This window comes from Camelina sativa, chromosome 18 (genome assembly GCF_030686135.1).
Source record: "Camelina sativa cultivar CO46 ecotype springtype chromosome 18, ASM3068613v1".
NCBI lineage: Eukaryota > Viridiplantae > Streptophyta > Magnoliopsida > Brassicales > Brassicaceae > Camelina > Camelina sativa.
The window spans coordinates 2,806,309-2,828,051 of NC_141897.1; the positions used below are offsets into that span (position 1 = coordinate 2,806,309).

At 35.0% G+C, this 21,743-nt stretch overlaps 5 protein-coding genes across 5 annotated transcripts; 4 read left to right on the forward strand and 1 right to left on the reverse strand.

Moving 5' to 3' along the window:
* Positions 1 to 3,715: 3,715 nt before the first annotated feature.
* Positions 3,716 to 4,664, forward strand: LOC109130596 (inhibitor of trypsin and hageman factor-like). Its single transcript, XM_019240303.2, has 2 exons — positions 3,716 to 3,849; positions 4,331 to 4,664. Exons 1-2 carry the CDS (start codon positions 3,768 to 3,770, stop codon positions 4,537 to 4,539), a joined length of 291 nt encoding a protein of 96 aa, XP_019095848.2. The 5' UTR covers positions 3,716 to 3,767; the 3' UTR covers positions 4,540 to 4,664.
* Positions 4,665 to 5,769: 1,105 nt separating this feature from the next.
* Positions 5,770 to 7,499, reverse strand: LOC147921418 (uncharacterized). The gene is made up of 3 exons (XM_087497673.1): positions 7,362 to 7,499; positions 6,806 to 7,140; positions 5,770 to 6,562 (listed from the first exon to the last, which is right to left on the reverse strand). Exons 1-3 carry the CDS (start codon positions 7,497 to 7,499, stop codon positions 5,770 to 5,772), a joined length of 1,266 nt encoding a protein of 421 aa, XP_087353799.1.
* Positions 7,500 to 10,029: 2,530 nt separating this feature from the next.
* On the forward strand, positions 10,030 to 10,773 carry LOC147921419 (uncharacterized protein At4g02000-like). Its single transcript, XM_087497674.1, has 3 exons — positions 10,030 to 10,403; positions 10,452 to 10,563; positions 10,747 to 10,773. Exons 1-3 carry the CDS (start codon positions 10,030 to 10,032, stop codon positions 10,771 to 10,773), a joined length of 513 nt encoding a protein of 170 aa, XP_087353800.1.
* On the forward strand, positions 10,428 to 12,412 carry LOC147921420 (uncharacterized). The gene is made up of 2 exons (XM_087500038.1): positions 10,428 to 11,240; positions 11,451 to 12,412. Exons 1-2 carry the CDS (start codon positions 10,820 to 10,822, stop codon positions 11,555 to 11,557), a joined length of 528 nt encoding a protein of 175 aa, XP_087356164.1. The 5' UTR covers positions 10,428 to 10,819; the 3' UTR covers positions 11,558 to 12,412.
* Positions 12,413 to 17,274: 4,862 nt separating this feature from the next.
* On the forward strand, positions 17,275 to 18,690 carry LOC147921421 (uncharacterized). Its single transcript, XM_087497675.1, has 3 exons — positions 17,275 to 17,844; positions 18,206 to 18,308; positions 18,383 to 18,690. Exons 1-3 carry the CDS (start codon positions 17,275 to 17,277, stop codon positions 18,688 to 18,690), a joined length of 981 nt encoding a protein of 326 aa, XP_087353801.1.
* The last annotated feature ends 3,053 nt before the right edge of the window (positions 18,691 to 21,743 follow it).

Here is a 21,743-nt window from a genome sequence, read left to right on the forward strand (position 1 = left end):
ATCAATTTTCAAAAATATCCATTTTTAAATATGCAAAATTATAAAGTTTTATAAGATTTATAAGATATTTCTAGATAGTACGTACTACTTAGAAACTCGATCCAAATATTTATAAGGTTTTTTTTTGGGTCAAATTTACAAGGTTTTGAAAGGTTTTAAAAGGTATTTATAAAGTATATAGATAATTTTACACACACACACACACATATATATATATATATATATATATATATATATATATTTTATGTATATTTTTGTAAGATTACACGTATTTCAGTTTTTTGTGGTATTTTTAATAAAGTTTTTAAAAGGCGAAGTTTTAAAAAGTGATATTAGAAAAGAGGTTTGAAATTCTATATATATATATAACAAATAAATTTCCTAAATTCAATAATCAACTTTTATTTATTCAAATCATTACAATATCAAATTATATAAAGTATTTCAATATAACTATACATACATATTTATCAAAAAAAAATATTTTTTACTGTTCAGCCTGCATAATAGACCTCTTTATGAGATAATATTAGAAATACCATTTTGTTGATACCCTTTTTCAAAAATACCAATTTTTTGGTTACTTTCATTTTTGTCGTCTTTCACACAATTATAATGTGTTAAATTAACTTCTAGAATTTTTTGTTTTTGATTTGGATTCTCTATTTTAGATGTAGGATATGGTTTTGGGGGGGGTAAAATGAACAACAAAAATTGTATTTTTGCAAAAAGGTATAGTAAAAAGGGTATTTATGCAAATGCCCCTAGTTTTGTTTGATATTTTTGACTATTCAAAGTAAAACAAATACTGTATATTGTACATAATAAAAATGAGTATATACTATGATATTCAAAAATTCAGTTTATGTTCTAATACATAAACTAAAGAGTTGAATAATTAAAATCCAAATCAGTTTAATTTTTTTATATAAATTAAATACATTCCCTATAAAATCATATGAATTGCTACATAAACTAAAGAGTTAAATAATTAAAATCCAAATCAGTTTAAGTTGTTTATATAGATTAAGTACATTCCCTATATAGATGATTTCTTTAGCTTGATTATCTTACTGTGCACTGATCAAAATTAATATTCTTTTGAATCTACATGATAAGTTTTTTTGTATAACCATCAAATTTTTATTATACAGATGTAATTTAAAATTAAAATAATAAAAAAACAAAGAAGGAAGGAAGCAATACATAAAACAAACAAAAAAAATTGAAAACTCAATATAAGATATATCCAACTAAGTATATAACTAAACACTTACAATGAGTTTTCAACCCATGCAAAAACATAAACAAAAGAAAGAAAATATTTAGAATTTGACATATGGTGGAGGAGGATGTGAGAATCATTATTTATAGGATTTGAAGTGATTGAATTTATATTTCTAAAATAATTTAATTAGAGGAGTTACAATTATAATTGATAGTGTGTTTAATTGAAAATAAATGTAGAAAAACAATAGTCAATTCACAATTTATGTAATTTCAGTTACAATTTAGTAGTAAATAGTAAATTTAAAGTATGAATTTATGTATATGGTTAAATGAGTTGAATTTTAAGTTTAATTAAAAAGAAATATTATATTTTAAAACATTAAAGAGCAAATTGACCAATAAAGAGAAAATTGAACAAATTATATATATATATATATATATATATATATATATATATGTGTGTGTGTAAAAATGAATATTTACTATGATATAAACTAATACATAAACTAAAGAGTTAAATGCTGAAAAAAAAACTAAAGAGTAAAATAATTAAAATCCAAATTATTCTGTATGTAACAAATTAAATGTATTCCCTATGAAATCATATGAAGTGCAATCAAGAGCTTCATATAATTATATGTTTGATCACAAGAACTAAATATAATGATGAGTATACTAAAAATATGTATTACAATTTTTTAGAGCTTAGAGAGAATTAAAGAAAATTAATTTAATTATTGTATTACAATAGTTTATTTTCTTAAAACATTGCATACTTTTACAAATAAAATAAATATGTAAGAAATAATCATATATCTAGATAAAGAATAAATATGATTTCTTTAGTTTGATTATCTTATTGTGCAATGATCAAAATTAATAATTTTTAGAATCTGCATGATATTTTTTTTGTATAGCCATCAAATTTTTATTATACATATGTAATGTAATTTTTTTTATTATCATATGTAATTTAAAATTAAAAATAATAAGAAAACAAAGAAGAAAGGAAACAATACATAAAACAAAGAAATAAAATTGAAAACACAATATAAGATATATCCAACAAAATATATAATTAAACACTTACAATAACACAATATAAGATATATCCAACAAAATATATAATTAAACACTTACAATGAATTGTAAAAAAAAAACACTTACAATGAGTTTTCAACCCACACAAAAACATAAACAAAAAAAAAGTATTTAGAATTTGAGATATGGTCGAGGAGGATGTGGGAATGATTATTTATAGAATTTGTAGTGGTAGAAATTATTTCTAAAATAATTTAATTAGAGGAGTTACAATTTTAATTGATAGTGTGTTTAATTGAAAATGAATGGAGGAAAACAATAATCAATTCACAATTTATTTAATTTCAGTTATAAATTAGTAGTAATTAGTGAAATTAAAGTATGAATTTTCAGGTACAAATTAGTAGTAATTAGTGAAATTAAAGTATGAATTTATATATGTGATTAAATGTGTTGAATTTTAAGTTTAATTAAAAATAAGTATTATATTTTAAAACATTAAATATCAAATTGACCAATAAAGAGAAATCAAAACTCTACTTTTATATATATGATTCTTAAGAAAATACGAAAAAGCAGAAACTTTGTATTATATAAAAAAACATATATATCAGTAGCATCCTGATTTTTTGTATAAATTTTATAGCGATGCATAAAGATTCAACAAGAAATAGTTTGCATAAAAATATATAAGATTTTTCAAAAAAGATTGAAGTGTTTTCAAAGAATGTTTGCTAGTATTGATGATCACAGTAAAATTATACTAGTGTTAGAAAAGGAGTTGCTTATTGATAATTATTAGTCTATTATTGTTTAAGCTATCAAACTTTAAAATACATTTTATGTTGAGACTATCTTTATAGCTTTGACTTTAACTTATGAATTGTCGTTTCCATTTATAAAAATTTATACATTACAGTTTTTCATTCCGGTCATGAAATCCTCTTCAATCTCTCGACAACCTACTACGTAATAAAGTGGTTAGGGATTAGTCAAAGAGCCTTCTCAGCTCAATATTAAATTTGTATACTGTTTTTATGTTTTATGAGGATCACTTTGTTATCCATTAATGAAAGAAAATATTTAATACCAGAGACTAACGGTAAATATAAATATATTTTGGCCTTTTCTCTTATGATGAATTAATTATATAAAGCGTTTCGTTTGTTGACAAAAAAAAAAAAAAAATATACGATTTCAATATATGAAAATTAAAGTTTGACTACTCCATAAAAAACATTTATTATAAAACGTCAATTTTGAATTTTGTCTAAAAATAATGAAAACAATAGTATTTGTAACTTTAGACTTAAGATATACTCAAATAAAGCTTTCCTTATCGCACAACGTATAGCTTTGTAATGATTAGGCTCACAAGGCAACATATATTTGCTATATATATGTTGATCAATACGTAACGTGGAGATATATAATACCATTTGAAAGATTATCAATCTTCTTGTTAAGTAACATCTGACGAAAGAGAAACACACACAATGTCAAACAGTTGTCCGATCCTTGGTCCCAAGTGTGAGTTATGTAACTGCTCAGGCAGTGGATGCCAATCTCAATTCCCAGGTAATGTTCATCTATAACGTTTTTAGTTTTCTACATATCATAACGTGGATTGAGTTGTGAATCGTGTTCAAATTAACTGGAGTTTGATTTGTTTTTTTTCATTTGAATACCAAGTTTGTATGTCAAGCTGTAAACCATACTAAATCGTGTAATTCATGAGTTTCAATAATGTTCCGATTTATATTTGAAAAAAATAGATTTGATTAAGTACATCCTTGTTACTTTTTCTAAATTAATTTAATATTCTACTACTTCCTTTGGATTGGATTTCACAAAACCGACATAAATTAACTTGTTTTGATCGAAACTACGGTGGACTATTCAAAAAAAAGTTCAAAAATTTTCAATCCGAAACCTAATTAAAAAAAACCTAGTTAATTGACCAAACATTTTTTTTTTTTTTGAAAACTTGAAAACCATTAACCATGTATAATATTAATACCGAAGACTAAACATTTGTAGTTGGTGTGCATGTGTGTAGGATTGAAAGTGGAGTGGCCCGAGCTAAAAGGAGTGAGTGGACTTCAAGCAAAGGCAACGATAGAAAATGACAATCCACGTGTGACAGCTTTCATATACCCTGAAGGTGTTTATCTACCATCCATCAATTGTTGCAACCGTGTCGTTCTCTATGTTCCAGCCGACGACTGTCCCAATGGTCCTGTCCTAAACCGTCCAATCGTTGGATGAGTCTACTACTACGTTGTTGTTGTTCTTTTTTCATAACTCAAGTTTTTCATCTTGAGCTTCAATAATTTTTGAAGTATGTTATACTTCCTTCAGTTCTCATGAATAATAAAATGAAATTTAATTAAGAGCTAATATTTATAAATCTTGTCTCATTAAGGGTTATATATTTTCTATACGCTTAAGATCTTCAACAATTTAAATGTTATGTTGAAACCATATTGTTAATTTTTTAAAAATAAATGCATATACTTTTACTATTAATAAAATAAAGTATATTGATATTTGCCTCTTATCTAGCATAAATAATTTGTTAAAATAGATTTCCGTATAAGAATTTTTGTTTTAATAGAAAATCTTGTCCAGACCTCCAGTTAAATGGTCTTAAAACTAATAGTAATGTGATGTGATTTGATTAATTTCTTAAAAGACAAAGTCATATTTTATAAAGTGGCTTTTCAGTTAATAGTAAAGATATATACAATGAAAGATATATTATGGTTATTTTAATCAAATGGAAAGCTTACGAAAATTTCTTGAGTTGAAAGATATATATATATAGATATTTGCCAACAAAAGATTAGCTCAAATGAGCCAATGAGAAGGGAAATTGTTTACATACAGAACATTATGCGGAGATGTGCGCGCATAGCATGCCAAAATATCCGCTTTTACATTTGCATTTCTAGGAATAAAAGATAAGGAAAAAGAAGTTAACTCCTCCCTATCCATCTTGATATCACCGAGATATGTAGAGAACGCCGGCCAGTCGTGTGGCGAAGACACCATCTTCACCAAATCAGCGCAGTCTGAGTAGAACACCACATCACAGTAATCATGTCCGATTATGCAACGCATTGCCCAAATGAAAGTTTCGACTTCAGCGTATAAGGGGGAAAGACTCCGTTGGAAGTTAGTAGCTCCCATACTTGGCATCGGATCCTGAGACTGGGTACAAAACCATCCGGCTCCTGCGAAAGGATCTCTTGACTTCCAAGAGCCATCAACGAAGCAACGATAGCCTCAAAAGAACATGGGAAGGGAAGTGACTGGCCCCCGTAACCGAGAGTCAGCAACCGTTGGCTGGACAGTTGAATCCGCATCTTCACCCTCCTCCTGAGCCTGCTGCCAGGACAAAGCCTCACCTTCAACTACCCGAATAACCTCCTCTGGCCGCTCAGTGATGTTTTCAAAAACTTTTGCATTACGCGCTTTCCATAAATACCACAAAATCTACGGGAAGGCTGACACATGGGATCCCGGGCTTTTGGGGTCCAAGAAATGATCCACATTAGCATAAACAGACTCCACCAGAGAACAATGTGATCCTACCGGTACCTGAGATAAAGCCCACACCTGACGCGCTGGTGGACAAAGAAACAGAGCATGATTAACTGTTTCCTCCTCGGCACCACAACATGGACAACCCAAATCACACGCGATGCCACGCCGCCGCAAGTTTCTTGAAACCGGAATACACCCAGACAGTACTTGCCACATAAAGTGTTGGAGTTTCGGTGGGCAACGAACCTTCCAAACACTAGCTAGGAGAGAGGTAATCTTTGGCCCGTCACCAAGCGCCTTAAAAGGCGCGGAGATCGACATACTTGCCGCGTGATAACCAGACTTAACCGTATACCGCCCATTCTTCGTAAAATGCCAACCAAGAGAATCCTCCTTTGGACAACTACCTAAAGGTAAATCCCCTATCAACGCAACATCAATAGGATCAAAGTGCTCAATAAGCACATCCATCCGCCACGAATTTGTATGACAATCAATTAAGTGAGAAATTTTAAGAGAAGGGTCCTTAAACGAACCCTTACTGAGAGCTGGTCTCGGGGATTGAGCTGGTATCCAGGGGTCGGTCCATACAGAAATGGACTCTCCAGATCCAACCCTTTTAATAAGTCCTTTATGTACCAAAGAGCGAGCTGAAACTATACTCCTCCACCCGTAAGAGGGAGAGTAAGAACGAATCAGTTCCATGGGATTCGAATTCCTTTCATACCTACCTTTAAAAACCCTGGCGAACAAAGAATCGGGATAATCAATTAGCCTCCATAGTTGTTTTGCCAACAAAACCAAATTAAAATCATCAACATTCCGAAAACCTAAACCGCCCAGTGGTTTGCTACATCATAGTTTCTCCCAAGCTAACCAATGCATACCACCCGTCCTACCATCCGTACTCCACCAAAAGTTCGCCACAACAATGGTGAGTTTGGATGTAATTGTTTTTGGTAGCCGAAAACAAGACATCACAAACGTCGGGACCACAGTTGCGATAGACTTGATCATAACCTCCTTTCCCCCTTTAGAAAGCAGTTTCGCCGACCAACCAGTCGTACGTCCCTGCAGTCTTTCCCAGAAAAACGAAAAGACCTTTGCTTTAGACCCACCTAAACTCTCAGGCAACCCTAGGTACGAGCTCATGCCTCCCAGATTTGTTATGCCAAGAATCCCCTGGAGCTCCGTTTTTGTGTCTTCAGCAACCGTATGACCAAACTGGATAGAAGATTTTGCAAAATTGATTTGTTGGCCCGAGACAGCCTCATATTTCCGTAAAATATCCAAAATGACCTCACATTGTACTTTGTCGACCTTACAAAAAAATAAACTATCATCCGCAAATAAAAGATGTGTGATTGGCGGGCATTGATTAGCCACCTTATCCCTGTAATCAATTTATCCTCCTCCGCTTTCCGAATATTGGCAATTAAAGCTTTCGTGCATAATATAAACAGATAAGGAGATAGAGGATCCCTCTGTCGTAAACCCCTTTTCGGTATTATCAAACCATTAGGTTGACCATTCAGAAGAACTTTATACTCAACCGAGCTAACACAAAACATAATCCATCCAATCCATCTTGCATCAAAACCCATTTTGTGGAGTAACTTTTCAATAAATCCCCACTCCAGCTGGTCATAGGCCTTGCTTATATCTGTCTTTATTGCCATAAATTTCCCTTTGCATGACGGATTAGTCCATAAACCGTGAAACATTTCCTGAGCAATGAGAATTTATCTGAAATTAGGCGGCCAGAAACAAAAGCTGGTTAAGTTTCCGAAATAAGCCGTGGTAAAATCGTCTTAAGCCGTTGACACATGATTTTAGAAATAATTTTATACCCCACATTACACAAACTAATTGGGCGCAACTCTGTCATCTGGGTTGGCTTTGCCACCTTCGGAATGAGACAAATACGCGTGGTATTTAAACCCCTATCAAACACTCCCTCCTCGAAAAAACCATTAACCAGCAATACAAGGTCCTCTTTAACAACCTGCCACGCCTTTTGGTAAAACAAAGCGGTCATCCCGTCCGGGCCAAGAAGCTTATCCGGGTGCATCATAAATAATGCCGCGCGAACCTCTGACTCTGTAACCGGAACCGTTAACTAGGCATTGACCTCATCTGTAATGACTGTGCGTACCTCACATAAGACCTCATCAAAATTTGTCGGTTGCAGCGTTGTAAACAGATCTGCAAAGTATGACACTGCAGTATTACAGATATAAACATCCTCCGTAGACCAAACCTCCTTCTTAACATGTTTTAAATGGTTACTTTTATAGGGTTTTTTTTCTTCTGAAAAGTTTCTTTCTCCCACTTTTTTTTTTTGTTATTATTAGAAAGTTAGAAACTATGCTACCACTGATATGAGGTGTGATGACTCTCTTAGGATATGATTTTTTCGTGGCAATGACAACAAGGGGTCTAGTTCTTTGAAGCTGAGGCAATCACGCGAATGTCTGCATTTCGCTGTTTGGAATCAGAGCCGTGTCAAGACGAAAATATATGATAAGCCACTTCAAAAAAAATGCTCCAATTCAATACAAAAAGTTGTGTGTAAAAATAAACACCATTGTTGTTGAACGAAAATAAAAACAATATAACTGACAAACCAACAAAAATTAGTTAACTAAATTTGTTAACTAAATTAGTTTTAAAATATTTTTCTTTCTTTTTCTTCCAGAAATTTGTTAACTAAATTAACTTTCAAAATCAACTTTCTAAGCAACAACAATTACTTACAAATGTAAAAATAATTTGGATGAAATTATTTAAGAAAACAGAATAAATAGTATTAAAAAGTTAAAAACTTGAATAATTTTACCTTAATATAGAGAATTGGATTAGTGAGAGACACGTCGAAAGAAAACTTTGTTTACTGAGTTCTGTTCAGAAAAGAGGCAAAGAGACTAACGAAAAAAGAAAGCGATATATATATATATATATATATATATATATATATATGTTTGTTTACTCTAACTGTTTATTAATTTTTAAAAACCTTAATTGTTGCAGTAATTGTTTTCTAATTACTTAATTAAACCCAGCACAATATTTGTTTCCTATTAATTTATTATTAACAAATTATAAGGATTTACTCCGTGATACACCACGTGTCTATTTATTTTCATAAATCATTTAAATAGGTTAGTATACTAATATAATCAGGTTTTTAGTTAGTTAATATAAATATTACAATATTATATATATGTTGTTGTATTTGAAAATTTTATTTCATAGTAAATTTCTTTGTTTTGTAATATCAATGTTACACTGATATATATATATATATATATATATATATATATATATATATTTTAGTGTTTTTACAGTAATTAACAGTACTTGTTAATAAAATTATATGGATTGACTTTAAAAGAATAAAAAATAAGTGTACTTTCGAAAATACAATGAACTATGATTAAAATCAAATTTGCTAAAATAACTATATGAATACATTACATCTGTATTAATTTGTAAATATATTACGACTCAAAAAAAAAAGAGAGTGAGTTAGCGATGGCGATTAGGTTTTCGGGTTGAATGGTTCTCGGCGGCGGATCTTGCGATGTTGGTTGGTGGCTTTCTTTTGGGGTTTTGGATCTTTGGGCTGGGAATCTACGATCTCTACTGTCTTTTGCAGTGGTAGATCAGAATCAGGAGAATCAGGAATTTGGGATTTGGAGAGAGGGATCTCGCTTTCCAGGACTCTATATCGGGTGTTTGTCTAAATCACAGATTGTGATAGATCCGATTTGCTTGGACAATGATCTGGTCTCTATGGGATTCGTTTTTGGCTTTAATGGGCGATTTGGGTTTCGAAATGGAAAGAGTGGGATTTGGTTTCAGGAAATTTCGGGTAAGCAAATATTCTTTGTACTCTTGTTTCGCGATTTGATGGGTGGGTCAAGGATTCAAAGTTTAATGGTGATAGAGATTTTTGATACTGGTTTCTCGATATTTTTTTGGTTTTGTGTGGTGCTTTGTCTTATCATCTCGCTCTTTTCATTCTCTTTGGGTTTGTTCATCAGAGTTTGGGTCGCATTTGAATTGCTAGATTGTAGTGTTTCGGTTTTGTCAAAGGGTTCTCATTGTGTTTCGGTTTCTGGTAGGGTTATCATGGCTCAGCTGAACCTCAACTAAGGAAAGGCTGCTTTGGTTCGAATAGAGAAGGTGAAAATCTCCGACTCTATAATGGCGCATCGTATCCAACAGTTCTCTTTAACTCTCATTGGGAAATTGATGAATCCTTCGGTTCAGCGAATGGAGTCCTTGGTGGCTAATCTGCCAAAGATTTGGAAGCTCGAAGAGAGGGTTCAAGGTGCGGATTTGGGTCAGGATACATTTCAGTTTAATTTTGAAACAGAGGAAGATCTTCAAGGTGTGTTAAGGAACGGTCCTTACCACTTTGATAATTGGATGTTAGCTTTGGTTCGATGGGAACCTATCATTTCAGATACTTATCCTTCTGCTATTAACTTTTGGGTGAAAGCTTCTGAGATCCCTATGGAGACTGCAACCCTTCAAACAATTGGTAAGAAGATAAGAATTCTTCGTGATGTAGATGAGTAAACTGGTAGTCTTTTCGTGACTATCAATGGTTTTAACCCTCTCAGATTCCATCTGGTGGTCCCGTTTAACACTGGAAATGAGGTGGTGGTCTCGCTGGAGTATGAGAAGCTGCTAGGTTACTGTAGCCATTGCTTTAGGCTTACACATGATGTGAAGGTTTGTCCCGAGCTAAGTAAGGGTGAGGGGGTCGTGGTTAGGGAGAAGTTGCGGATAAAGGGGTGGTTCGTAGAATCAGCCATTGATAAAACCGATGGTTTAACATTTTGAGGGTGGTTGGGAAAAGCCAAGGAAGTTTGCTAAGTGATCCCTGAACTTTAATTCTGAGATAAATCGAGACAGGGACCAACATCAGTTGCGTACTGGTGAGAGTTCAAAAAGTGGTTTTAGATACCAGGAAAAAAATCAAGGAGATATGGGTCAGCAAAAGAACTACGGGAAACATGCAGAGGCTAGAGAGGGTCATGGTAACTTCGTGATCCATCAGTCATGTACACATCCTACTAGAAAGTGGAATGGTCATGCTTGGCCGAAACCTCTGTATCAGGCGAAGAAGAAAATTGATCCACAGGCTGATATTGCTCTGGAGTCAGTCATCCCTACGGCTGATGACATGGTGGATAAGGAGAAGGACTCAGTAATGGAGGAGGTTAATGGGCTGAGTGGTGGTGATAATGAGGCTGGGTTTTCAGTGAGTTCTGATGATCTTCTCAAGGATGGGGAATACCAGGAGGGTGTGGCTTTGGGTCTCGTTGAGGACACAGTTGCTAATGATGATGATGTTCAGACGGATACAGAGAAGGGTGTGTCCGAGGCTAACGATGAAGCTCCACAAGGTAATGTTTCTATCTCTTCTTCTTTTGTCGAGGGATTAGGGTATGCTAATCAGGCTATGAAAGATATTGATTTGGGAAATACTAAGATTGTAATGCTAAGAAAGTTGGTTCTTATGGTTTTAAGGGTGGCAGGGGGAAAATGCCATGTTGTAGCTATTGCTTCGCCGGGTAAACGGCTGTTAGCTAAAACTTTGTTGTTAAAATCTGCAGGTGACGGTGGTAAGCTGATAGACAGGTTTTCACCCAGGGTATCAATTCCCTATGCAGTTGTAGTACAAAGGGTTATCAATCCAAATGGTTGTTTGTCACTAGCATGAAGGATATGATCAGAACAATACAAGTCAAGCCAAGCAAAAAGGGTTTTGTTCTAACAGTCCTAAATAAATAAAAGAAAATAATATAAACAAGTAATCACACGACCTAAGCACTCGATGCAAGCATTCGAGTACAGGATCGATTGGGGTGATCTAGTAAGCAAATGGAATATGAACAGCTCGAGGTATTACTCGATGCAGGTTATCATGTACCTGATCGGGTAAGTGATCAAGTAATGGAAGAAAATGCAAACAATAAAAATACGAAAGCTTCTAAGGATGGGGATAATCGAATCCTAAGTATTCTTGACCAGTACAGATGCCTTACATGCCTCAAGCAAATATTTCCTAGACAATGATTCTCTAAAACTTTGTCACCACACTCTCACACTAGCAACAATCAACTTTGATCACTTTCTTATCCAACTCTCGTTGAAGAAACATGACCAAGAAGGCATTAAGATCCAATTCATTATTGTCAGTAAACTCTAACTCATCTAATCACTTACTCAGAGCGAGTGAACCTCTAGCATTGGTTGATTCAAGCATCTCATCTACACCTCTCGGTGGTAAAACATCCTAGATCTAATCTCAACCTCTCGGTCTGTTGATAGCATTAAGAAAACCAACCTAGAAGGAAATTTATCAAACATATACAATCAAACTAAGGCATCCTAACCGATCAAGAACACAAAATCATTTATCCCATCCCTAGAAACTTTGCTACACTACTCGGACATATTACAAGAAACATAACAACGAATAAGAATGAAAATTGCATTGTATTAAACGGTAGAGTAGAGTAGAAAGAGTACAAGATAAAAATCTAAGAAAAACAATAAAAACTATGAAATAAAATGTAAGAACAAAAGGAAAAGTGTTTGAGTCACTCAGTTCTTTCACATAATCTCTCGCTCTCTGGTTTGAGGGTCTGCGGCTTGCTCGTTTGCGAGCTAGGAGAGGAGGGGTTTATATATGGAAACCCCTTTGACCTAGTTTCCCAGACATGCCCGATGGTCAACCCGATTGGATACACAAAGATACGGTCGAGTTACACCTCGGGTAGATCCTCAGGTGTTCTTCTTGTTTTTGGATCCTTCTCGATCGTGTTGGAGTTCAGACTTGTTCTTCCAGCTCGATGGCTCCTTCGGGTACATGCTCGAGTTTGTCCTTGTTTTTCCCCATTTTAGGCTCTTTAGCACTTGTTTTCATCCAAAACTTGCAAATGCAAAAATATAACAACCTAAATGGTCTAAAAGTGAATTCATACTGTAAATGACCTAAAAATGCTGAGTTAGAGGTATGAACAATGCAAAATATAGACAAAAAAAAGGATGCTAAAAATATGCAAATTAGAGAGTTATCAGACCCCCAAACTTAAGTCTTGCTAGTCCTTGCTAGTCCTCTAGCAAGGAAGTAAGAGAGTGCAGTTTGAAAATGGAGACTCATAACCTTTATATGCTAAGCGAAGGGTTCAAGCTATAGTCCTTAAAAATAGTTTAATGGTGCTAAGATCAATCAACATACTTACAAATATTTTTTTATGCTTATTACCATGCATCGATCTAGTTCAACCTCCAACTAAAGATAAAGAACATCTCTTTCACATCCAATTAAGTGTTTGGCGAATTCTTGTAAATGGAAGGTGAATCAAGCTCAATTGGTTTCAAGGGTAAGGCTTTTAGTAAGGTGGTTTCAAACAAATTCTTTGGGTGGTTTTCTCTCAAAAAAAGGAATGCTAGACAGTCGTAAAAACTATCTAAGATTGAGAACAATTTAGGCATATAAAGCTTAACTCTTGATGATCTACCCTTTTCTTATTAACTTCCTCTTTTTTTATCAAACCCCCTAGAATTAAACTACCCATATCCTTGATTTTAACTTTTTTTTTTACTCCCTAAGGTTTAGACTTTTAGACTTTAAACTTCTAGCTCTATTTTTTTTTTTCTCTCTTTGCTAAACTCCTAATATATATATATTTTTTATTTTCTAGGAGACTATAGCAAGATTTTTTCTCTTTTTTTTTTTACTTAGAGACTTAGAGCTAATTGATTCCAACCTTAGGGACTTTTTTTTTTATTCCACAACCCAACCCCCAAATAAACATTCTAACCACCTATCTTTCAAAACCGAATCTATTAGCTAGTTCAAATTCTAACTTAGCTAAATCAAAAGGCAGTTCTTTGTCGTTCTCAATACTCTCAAGGTTTCACAACTTATAGCACAATGAAAGAGGCCTCACTCAACAATTCACAACAAGGTTTGAAAGAAAGGTTTGGGTTCATGGGTAGGGCAAACAATTCGGGTTAAACGAAAAGATTGGTAAAAATGGAGTGCTAACTCGAGTTTAGAGTTACCATGAGCAAGTATTCAAGTTCCATAAGCAAGACAATTAAAGTTCAAATTAAATCCAATAATATAGAGATGTTCTAATGTTCAAGCAAGTGGAGGAAGCATTCAAAAGACACAAGGTTCTAAGCAAAGATTTTTTATTTTTTTCCAAAGATTGATCTAGCAACAATGAACTGTGACTAAGGGCTATAACTTCAATCCTAAGGTTTGATTTTAAACAAGGTAGTTTTAATCAATGTCCCCTAAAATGCATATGCAATAGTCCTATATGAAACAAACTAGACTCAATCCTTATGTGAATACAACTACATGAACACTTTTTTTTTATTATTATTTTTTTAAAAAATTTTAAAATTTTTTGGGGTTTTTAATGCACATAGATGCAGACTCAAATGAATAAAACTAGCATGCAAAAATTTGAAATAAGAAAATAAGAAAATAAAATACAATGTTAAATACATTCTAGGACCCTCCCCCAAACTTAAATTACACAGTCCCTGTGTAAATAAAAGTTGGAAAAAGAATCCAAGAATCACACGAAATAAAAGAAAAACTAAATGCAATGTTATTTACAGGTGATCGGATAAAATTGGTACCTCATGGGTTGGTGAAGAAGGAGGTTGCAGCAGCCTCCATACTCGCCAACATGTAGCCTGGGTCATCTCCGGCTTCAGCAGGTGCCGGTGTTTGCTCATCAGAGAGCTCGGAAATGCGCACGGACGACTTACTCGGACCAGCATCCGAGGGGTTGATCGAGGGTGGGATCCCGTAGCTCATCGGGTAGGGCATCAGGTAATATGACAGATACGGCGGAAGAGGTCCAGAATGATCACCCGTGTATCCACTCGCAGGGTACGACATTGTGAATGGCATCTGGTAGGGCGGAGGGAAAAGCCCTGAGTAATCACCCGACTGGGAGCTCGATGGTTGCATCAGATAAGGCATCATGTATCCCATCGGGTTGGGCATCGGGTAGGCGTCTGAATGGCTTCTCTGTGATGCTTCAGGTTGAGTGACATCTCCCTCTGCTTGGGGCTCGTATGATGATGCTCTGTGAGGTTTTGGAGGTGGCAGACCTCGAGTTCCTCCTAGCGGTCCGCTTCTCCCCATCCAAGTTGGTGCGTATGCCGAGGTAGGGGCTGAGGCACAACTTGCCTTGTCTTGCAGCTCCTTGATCTGACCTCCCATTGTCTTTACCGAACCGGTAAGATCCTTTACCTTCCTCACCAAAAATTTGTTCATCCTCTTCAGCCATTCGATCCTCTTGTGGGCTTCCCTTACTCCGACTGGTTGCTTTTGAGAGTACACATACTCCTCAAAATCAAAATCCTCTGAGCTATCTCCCTGTCTCTGCCCGGTTTCCTCTCTCTTCTCAGCTTCGGACTCCTCCTCCGAGTTGTACAGCTCTTCCGAAGGTGGAGTGAAGTCGATGTTGTTCCCCAGCCGAACCTTGGTGCACATGACATTAGGCAGGATCATTTGGGTGGCTTCGGCGGTTGGGTGGACGAATGTGAACAGCATCATATCATTAGGCCTCTCATGGGCCAAAAATCTCGACAGCACGAGGTAGTCTACATCCAGCCATCTTGGGTTGTGTACTATTCCCTTCAAAGGCACATCGCAAGCCACCAAGATCGGTGTGATCAGTCCTCCAATGGAGATCTCTCCGCCTCCTTCTCTTCTCTTAATGGCCCATGATTTGAGGTAGAGGAACTGATCGAGCAGCACAAACACCATACTAGTATCCGCAACATCTCCAACTAGCGGTGTACTTTCCCTAGCATTGTCCAAAACTCCACATAATGTAATATCCAGCAGCTGGAGCTCATGATCATTCACATTCCCTGTCTTTTTTCTAGTAAAAAGAGTGAATGCAAGGGACTTGTGAAAATACCTCAGGACAGGGCTCCTTATTTGAGCGGATTTGGAGCTTGTGGACTTGTAGGGGAGCTTGTCTCCTATTGTCAGCCATAGGGACCTCATTTCTTCCTTTGCAACCTCCATTCCTTCTCCACTACCAGCCTTGAAACCATACAGCTTCTCGATCTCCTTGAAAGTGAGCCGGTACTCTTTGTTCCTCACGGATTGATGAACCTGATCCCCCCATCGGGTAGTAGGGTCGGGTGGTCTTCAAAGTAGTGCAGCTTCAAAGTGGATAGAAAGTGGACCATCTCCTCCTCATAGGCTTTGAGGTGGGCTCACATCATATTGCCCAGGTGGCACATATCGAACAGAAACTCAACATCTCTAGCGATGCCCAACTGCTTCATGGTCTCACGGTGAGGGTATCGGGTGCCAACAAAGCTCATCTTCCGGAAAACTTTGAAGAGTTTTGCCAAAGTCTCCACCTCCTTCTATTTCAGCCTCCGCGAGGCTTGGCGTGTTCTCTCTCTCTGCTCCTCTTCTCTCTCACGGTTCTCCTCCTCCGAATCTCAATCCTCTTCCTCAGCTGCTCTCTCAGCTACCCTCTCAGCCTTCTCTGAAGTCGGTCTCTTCTCTCTTGCAACCGCAGCTCTGCTCCTCGATCGAGAGGTTTGGATCTCCCCTTGCTCTTCTCCTCCAGTATCAGAATCGACCTCCATGGGTCGGTAACAGTTCTTTTGGACGTAGACAGGTACATACTTCGAGGAGAGCGGCGAACAGCACTCGCCATTGGTCTCGGTGAGCAAACTTGGTTTTCTATTCGATCGGTTACTCGAGCATCGGATTGGGTGGTGGATCGGGTTGAGCATCGGGTTGGGGAGGCGAAACGTCCAGCCAGCGGTTGGGAATGCGGAACGTTTCCTCTCCCTTGGGATTCTCGAGGTTCGATGGCATCACCTCCGGTTGTAGCAGCGGTGGAGGTTGATTTTCTCCCCTTCCTTTGGTAGGTTTTCGCGATTGGCTCCATTGTTGAATCCTTGAGAAGAAAAACTAAGCTTCGAAGTTAATAGGGTTAGTTCCCAAAGAAAATCGAACAAAAGCTTGAGATCGAGAGAGAATAGAAACTATGGAAACTAAAAACTTTAGGGTTGAGAGACAACTTATCAGTGATAATGAGGGAGAAAGGTTTCGAAACCCTTAAATAAGCTAGAGCTCAGTTGGTGGGCTTCACCGAGAGTGGGCTTGGCTTGTGGAATTCGGACTCCACTCGCCACCCGAGCAAGGACACGATCAGGCGCGTCGAGTACGGTGTCGGGTTGACCCTCGGGTTCTCCAGTTTCCTCTTTTCAACTTTTCCATTTTTTTTTAAAGAAAATTCAAAAATAGATAAATAAGATAAAACAAATAAATCAAAATTAAAACAAAACAAAAGATACCTTTGGGCCTTCCTCCCAAGTGAGCTTGTTTAAAGTCACTAAGCTTGACTCTTTATGCTCCTTAAGCATATGATCCGTGGTGGAGAGGTTTGGGAATCCTCTCCATTGTATTGGCAACAAAAAAGTCGAAAATTCTGGTTGCGGGTCGGCGACAAGAATACTAGTTTCTTTCATGCTTCTACTAAACAGAGGAGGGTTAGGAATAGGAATGTAGGGCTGTTTGATTCACAGGATGTTTGGGATGAATCGAGTGAGGGTATGGAGAGGATTGCCTCTGATTATTTTAATAAGTTGTTTGCACAATCGGATGTGTGTGGTATTTCAGAGATGGTACAAGCGGTCAATCCATTTGCTATAGAGCGTATGAATAGGGAGCTAACTAAGGATATTTCAGAGATGGAAGTTCGAAAGGCCCTATTTGCAATGTATCCAGAGAAAACTCCGGGACTGGACGGGATGACAGCACTTTTATTTCAGAGGTTTTGGCCTCATCTTAAAGGGGATTTGGTTGCTTTGGTTAGGGATTTCTTTTGGACTGGGAAGTTTGACCCCCGAATTAATGAAACTAATATTTGTCTGGTCCCAAAGGTTGAAATGCCTAAAAGAATGGCAGAATTTAGGCCTATTAGTTTGTGCAATGTGAGTTATAAGATCATTTCCAAAATTCTTTGTTTCCAGTTAAAGAAGAGTTTGCCCTCAATTATTTCTGAAACACAATTGGCTTTTTTTTTCTGGTCGGTTAATCACAGATAATATCATGGTGGCCCAAGAGATATTTCATGGTTTACAGACCAATAGGATGTGTAGCTCGGATATTTTGGCTTTCAAAACGGATATGAGCAAGGCCTATGACCGTGTTGAATGAGATTTCTTGAAGGCGGTCTTAATTAGGTTAGGCTTTGATTCTAGATGGATTTCTTGGATAACGTGGTGTGTGAGTTCGGTTTCCTATAAAGTGCTGCTCAATGGTCAACCCCGTGGCTCCATTTCGCCAAAACAGGGATTACGACAGGGGGATCCTTTATCCCCTTACTTGTTTATTCTTTGTACTGAGGTTTTGATAGCTAATATCAAAAAGGTAGAGAGGGAGGAAAAAATTACGGGTATTAAGATTACTTGTGATTCGCCCCTATTTCTCATTTGCTTTTTGCGGATGATAGTCTGTTTTTCTGTAAAGCGGATGAAGAACAGTGTTCAACGGTCATGAATATCATAGGAAACTATGGAAAAGCTTCCGGTCATGAGGTAAATTTGGACAAGTCCTCTATTATGTTTGGTAAAAAGGTGACTTCAGAGGTCAAGGACAGGGTAAAATCTGTCATTGGAATCTCCAAGGAAGGGGGTATGGGTTCCTATTTGGGAATTCCTGAGAGTCTCGGAGGCTCGAATGTACAAGTCTTCGGTTACGTTCGAGATAGGTTGACTGACGGGGTGAATGGTTGGACAGCAAAATTTTATCTAAGGGAGGGAAGGAAATATTACTAAAGTCGGTGGCTTTGGCTCTCTCTACGCATGTTATGTCTTGCTTCAAACTGAAAGGACCCAACCTTTTTTTTTTTAAATAATAAATATAAATATAATAATAATAAATACACTACAACTAGTGGTCCATACCCACTAGCCATCTAACCACAATCACAATCAACAGCGGAATAACAATACCAATAACCAATAAATATCCAATAATTATAAATAACCAATATTCAAAACATAACCAATCATCAGAAAATACGGATCCAGCAACCCATTAATGTTTCTAATGACCCAACTCTAGCAACCTAGCAATGCCAGAAAACATCCAATCGAGTCCCTAGAACATCCTACTCTTCATTGCCTTGATTCCACGATCACACTTTGCCTTTACCTGCACCACAAACACAAATTGTAATGCACGAGTATTTTATAAACACTCAGTAAGGCAATCCTCCCATCTACTGGGCTATACACACAAGTAGTAGAGACATCTCTAAACATCAACCAACAATCAACATTCAACAATAAACAAACCAGGACTCTGCATCGACCGACACCAACATGCTGTTATTGGTATTGTTATTTCCGCTGTTGTTTGTGATTGTGGTTAGATGGCTAGTGGATACAGGCCCACTAGTTGTAGTTTTATTATTATTATTATTATTTATTATTTATTTAAAAAAAACGGGTCGAGTCGTTTCAATTACCATATCTTAAGTATATCTTCAATATCCTAATATATTAATTGGGAAGTACAAATATAAAATTAACCTTAAAATGTGTAAAGAATTACATTCAATTGCCATTAGAAAAACTTAATTAAGATTAAATAATTAATAAAAAAAATTCTAATTAAAAAACGAAAATTAGGAACACATCAAATCAAATAAATTGTAGAAAAGTATAAAAAAATCTATTAGAATCAAAACTAATTTGTATTTAAAAAAACTAACAGATAAAATTTCTTTTTTACATGGTAGTTATACCTTTTTACTTACTTCACAACTATAGCAAATATTTCGTTTAACTGACAAAGGTTTAAATAATTTTATTCATTACATGCAAATATTTTATTGACAGATTTTCAATAATAATTTTAAAATACAAAAATTATAATATAAGCAATAAATTTTTAATCACAAACCATTATAAATAATAATATAATAACAAAATAAATTATTACAAATTTTCATCAAAGAAAATTCAGCCCGCGGTTTTCGCGGGATAGTACCTAGTTGTTTCTTATTTCGACTTACATAATTAATAAAAACGACTGCAACATTTTTGGCAATAATATGCTTTTGGAATGTAAATATAATCCGAGTTTTAATCATTTATGTTTTCGATTAATGGGATATGATTTACTAATTTTGGGTTGTAACATATAAAATTAAATCGACCCGTTTTTGATAATTAACCTTAATGATTTTAGATTAATAGTGTTTAAGACCATGGTTTTTTAGAAAGTCGTTACAAAAAAGATTATTGCACAAAAATATACTTCAAAAATTTTAAGAAATATTTTTAAAATATATATATCCGTTTATAAAAATTCAAATCACATCATATGCTGAAAAAATAAATAATATTTTATTAACTATGTATTAAATTGTAATTCAAATAATTAAATATAAGATTAAATAAAAGTGAAAGGAGAATTATATTTTAATCTTACATATTGCTTTAAATTTAGGTAGATAGATTTTAAGAAATTTGAAATTAATATTATCAAATAAGAAAATGATTGTGTTTGGTTGTAAGGATTGTAGAGAATTTAGTTGGGACTTTTTTGGATACAAAGATAAAAAAAAATGGCACAAAAATGTACTCTAAAAATGTTAAGATAGATTTCAGCATAACCATAAGTCCCATATAAACATAACTCTATTAGGACTAAAGTCTAAATATATGCCTCTATTTTAGTTTTTCCAAAATTTAATGCCCTAAGGGAATGTTTCTTTTTTTTCTAACTATGGTGATAGGCTCAAATTAATCCCTAGAGCTACTCTCTCAAACAAGAGATCAATATAGTACTTAGGGGTCGAAATCCTCAGAGACTCAAAGATCAAATACAATGGATTATAGAGTTTTGTTATTACGCTAAACAAGTTAATTTAATTATTAAAAAAAGCAATGCAAATATTCAAATAAAAGTGTTGTGAATTCAGAAAATCAAAAGAGTTAAGCCTAGGGAATTTCTCAGGTAATTATGAAATATTAAATCAATTAAATAATTAAGGTTCAAGCAATAAAAATCAGATCTAGAACTCTAAACTTTTGGTAAAATAATCAGTTCTCACTACAAGTATTTTCTAAATTTAAAACTAGAAAATCCAAATCTTTTTGTAAAATTCTAAGTTAAAAATCAGCTTTAAGAACAAGTTTAGATAAGTTCACAAAATCACTAAATCAAATCTCTTTGCAGAAAGTAATTTTGCTTATCAATGGTTTAATCAGGAAAACAATTATATTCTCATATCAATTTATTTCCCTAAGATAATAATTCTAGGTGATCAATCAAGAATTATTGTGAAGAATAACCAAGGATGAAGATCATAAAAGATTAAAAACCCTAAAAATCACAGATCTAATAAATCATAAAAGCCCTATGAAAAAAACCCTAAACCTAACAAGCAAATTACTCAAACATATTTAATGAAGAACAAATCATATTTCTCAATAACATGCAATAGATATTAAGAAGTAAAAGAGAGAGTTTAGAAATCTTCTCTCTACAAAGAATTCAGATCTATCTCTCCCAAAAGCTCTCACCTCTCAAAAACTGCTAGAAGATAATTTAAGGGTTTCTAAAACCCAAAAAATAATATATATATATATATATATATATATATATATATATCCTAAAACACGTCCAGGGGCTTATGTTGCAGTTGTATAAGACTTTGGGCAAAATTGTAAAACTTCCAATTCTTGTTCTCTCGTCGGGTAAACAGGAGTGTCGATCGATGCCCATGTGGTGTCGATCGATGCTATGACTCTGATCCGACTCCAACTTGATTTCCTTCGGTAAAATGCTCCAAAATGATCCAAAATGATCCAAATTG

Coding starts and splice junctions, on each gene's coding strand:
- LOC147921421 (XM_087497675.1), top strand. CDS start 17,275: ATGATCCGTGGTGGAGAGGTTTGGGAATCCTCTCCATTGTATTGGCAA. Junction 17,845..18,205: donor GGCCTATTAGTTTGTGCAAT/GTGAGTTATAAG, acceptor TCGCCAAAACAG/GGATTACGACAGGGGGATCC. Junction 18,309..18,382: donor GAGGGAGGAAAAAATTACGG/GTATTAAGATTA, acceptor TTTTCTGTAAAG/CGGATGAAGAACAGTGTTCA.
- LOC147921420 (XM_087500038.1), top strand. CDS start 10,820: ATGGGTCAGCAAAAGAACTACGGGAAACATGCAGAGGCTAGAGAGGGT. Junction 11,241..11,450: donor TAACGATGAAGCTCCACAAG/GTAATGTTTCTA, acceptor TAAAATCTGCAG/GTGACGGTGGTAAGCTGATA.
- LOC147921418 (XM_087497673.1), bottom strand. CDS start 7,499: ATGGCAATAAAGACAGATATAAGCAAGGCCTATGACCAGCTGGAGTGG. Junction 7,141..7,361: donor TTAGCTCGGTTGAGTATAAA/GTTCTTCTGAAT, acceptor TTTTTTTGTAAG/GTCGACAAAGTACAATGTGA. Junction 6,563..6,805: donor ATCGCAACTGTGGTCCCGAC/GTTTGTGATGTC, acceptor TTTGTTCGCCAG/GGTTTTTAAAGGTAGGTATG.
- LOC109130596 (XM_019240303.2), top strand. CDS start 3,768: ATGTCAAACAGTTGTCCGATCCTTGGTCCCAAGTGTGAGTTATGTAAC. Junction 3,850..4,330: donor ATGCCAATCTCAATTCCCAG/GTAATGTTCATC, acceptor GCATGTGTGTAG/GATTGAAAGTGGAGTGGCCC.
- LOC147921419 (XM_087497674.1), top strand. CDS start 10,030: ATGGCGCATCGTATCCAACAGTTCTCTTTAACTCTCATTGGGAAATTG. Junction 10,404..10,451: donor ATTCTTCGTGATGTAGATGA/GTAAACTGGTAG, acceptor TAACCCTCTCAG/ATTCCATCTGGTGGTCCCGT. Junction 10,564..10,746: donor GGCTTACACATGATGTGAAG/GTTTGTCCCGAG, acceptor AAATCGAGACAG/GGACCAACATCAGTTGCGTA.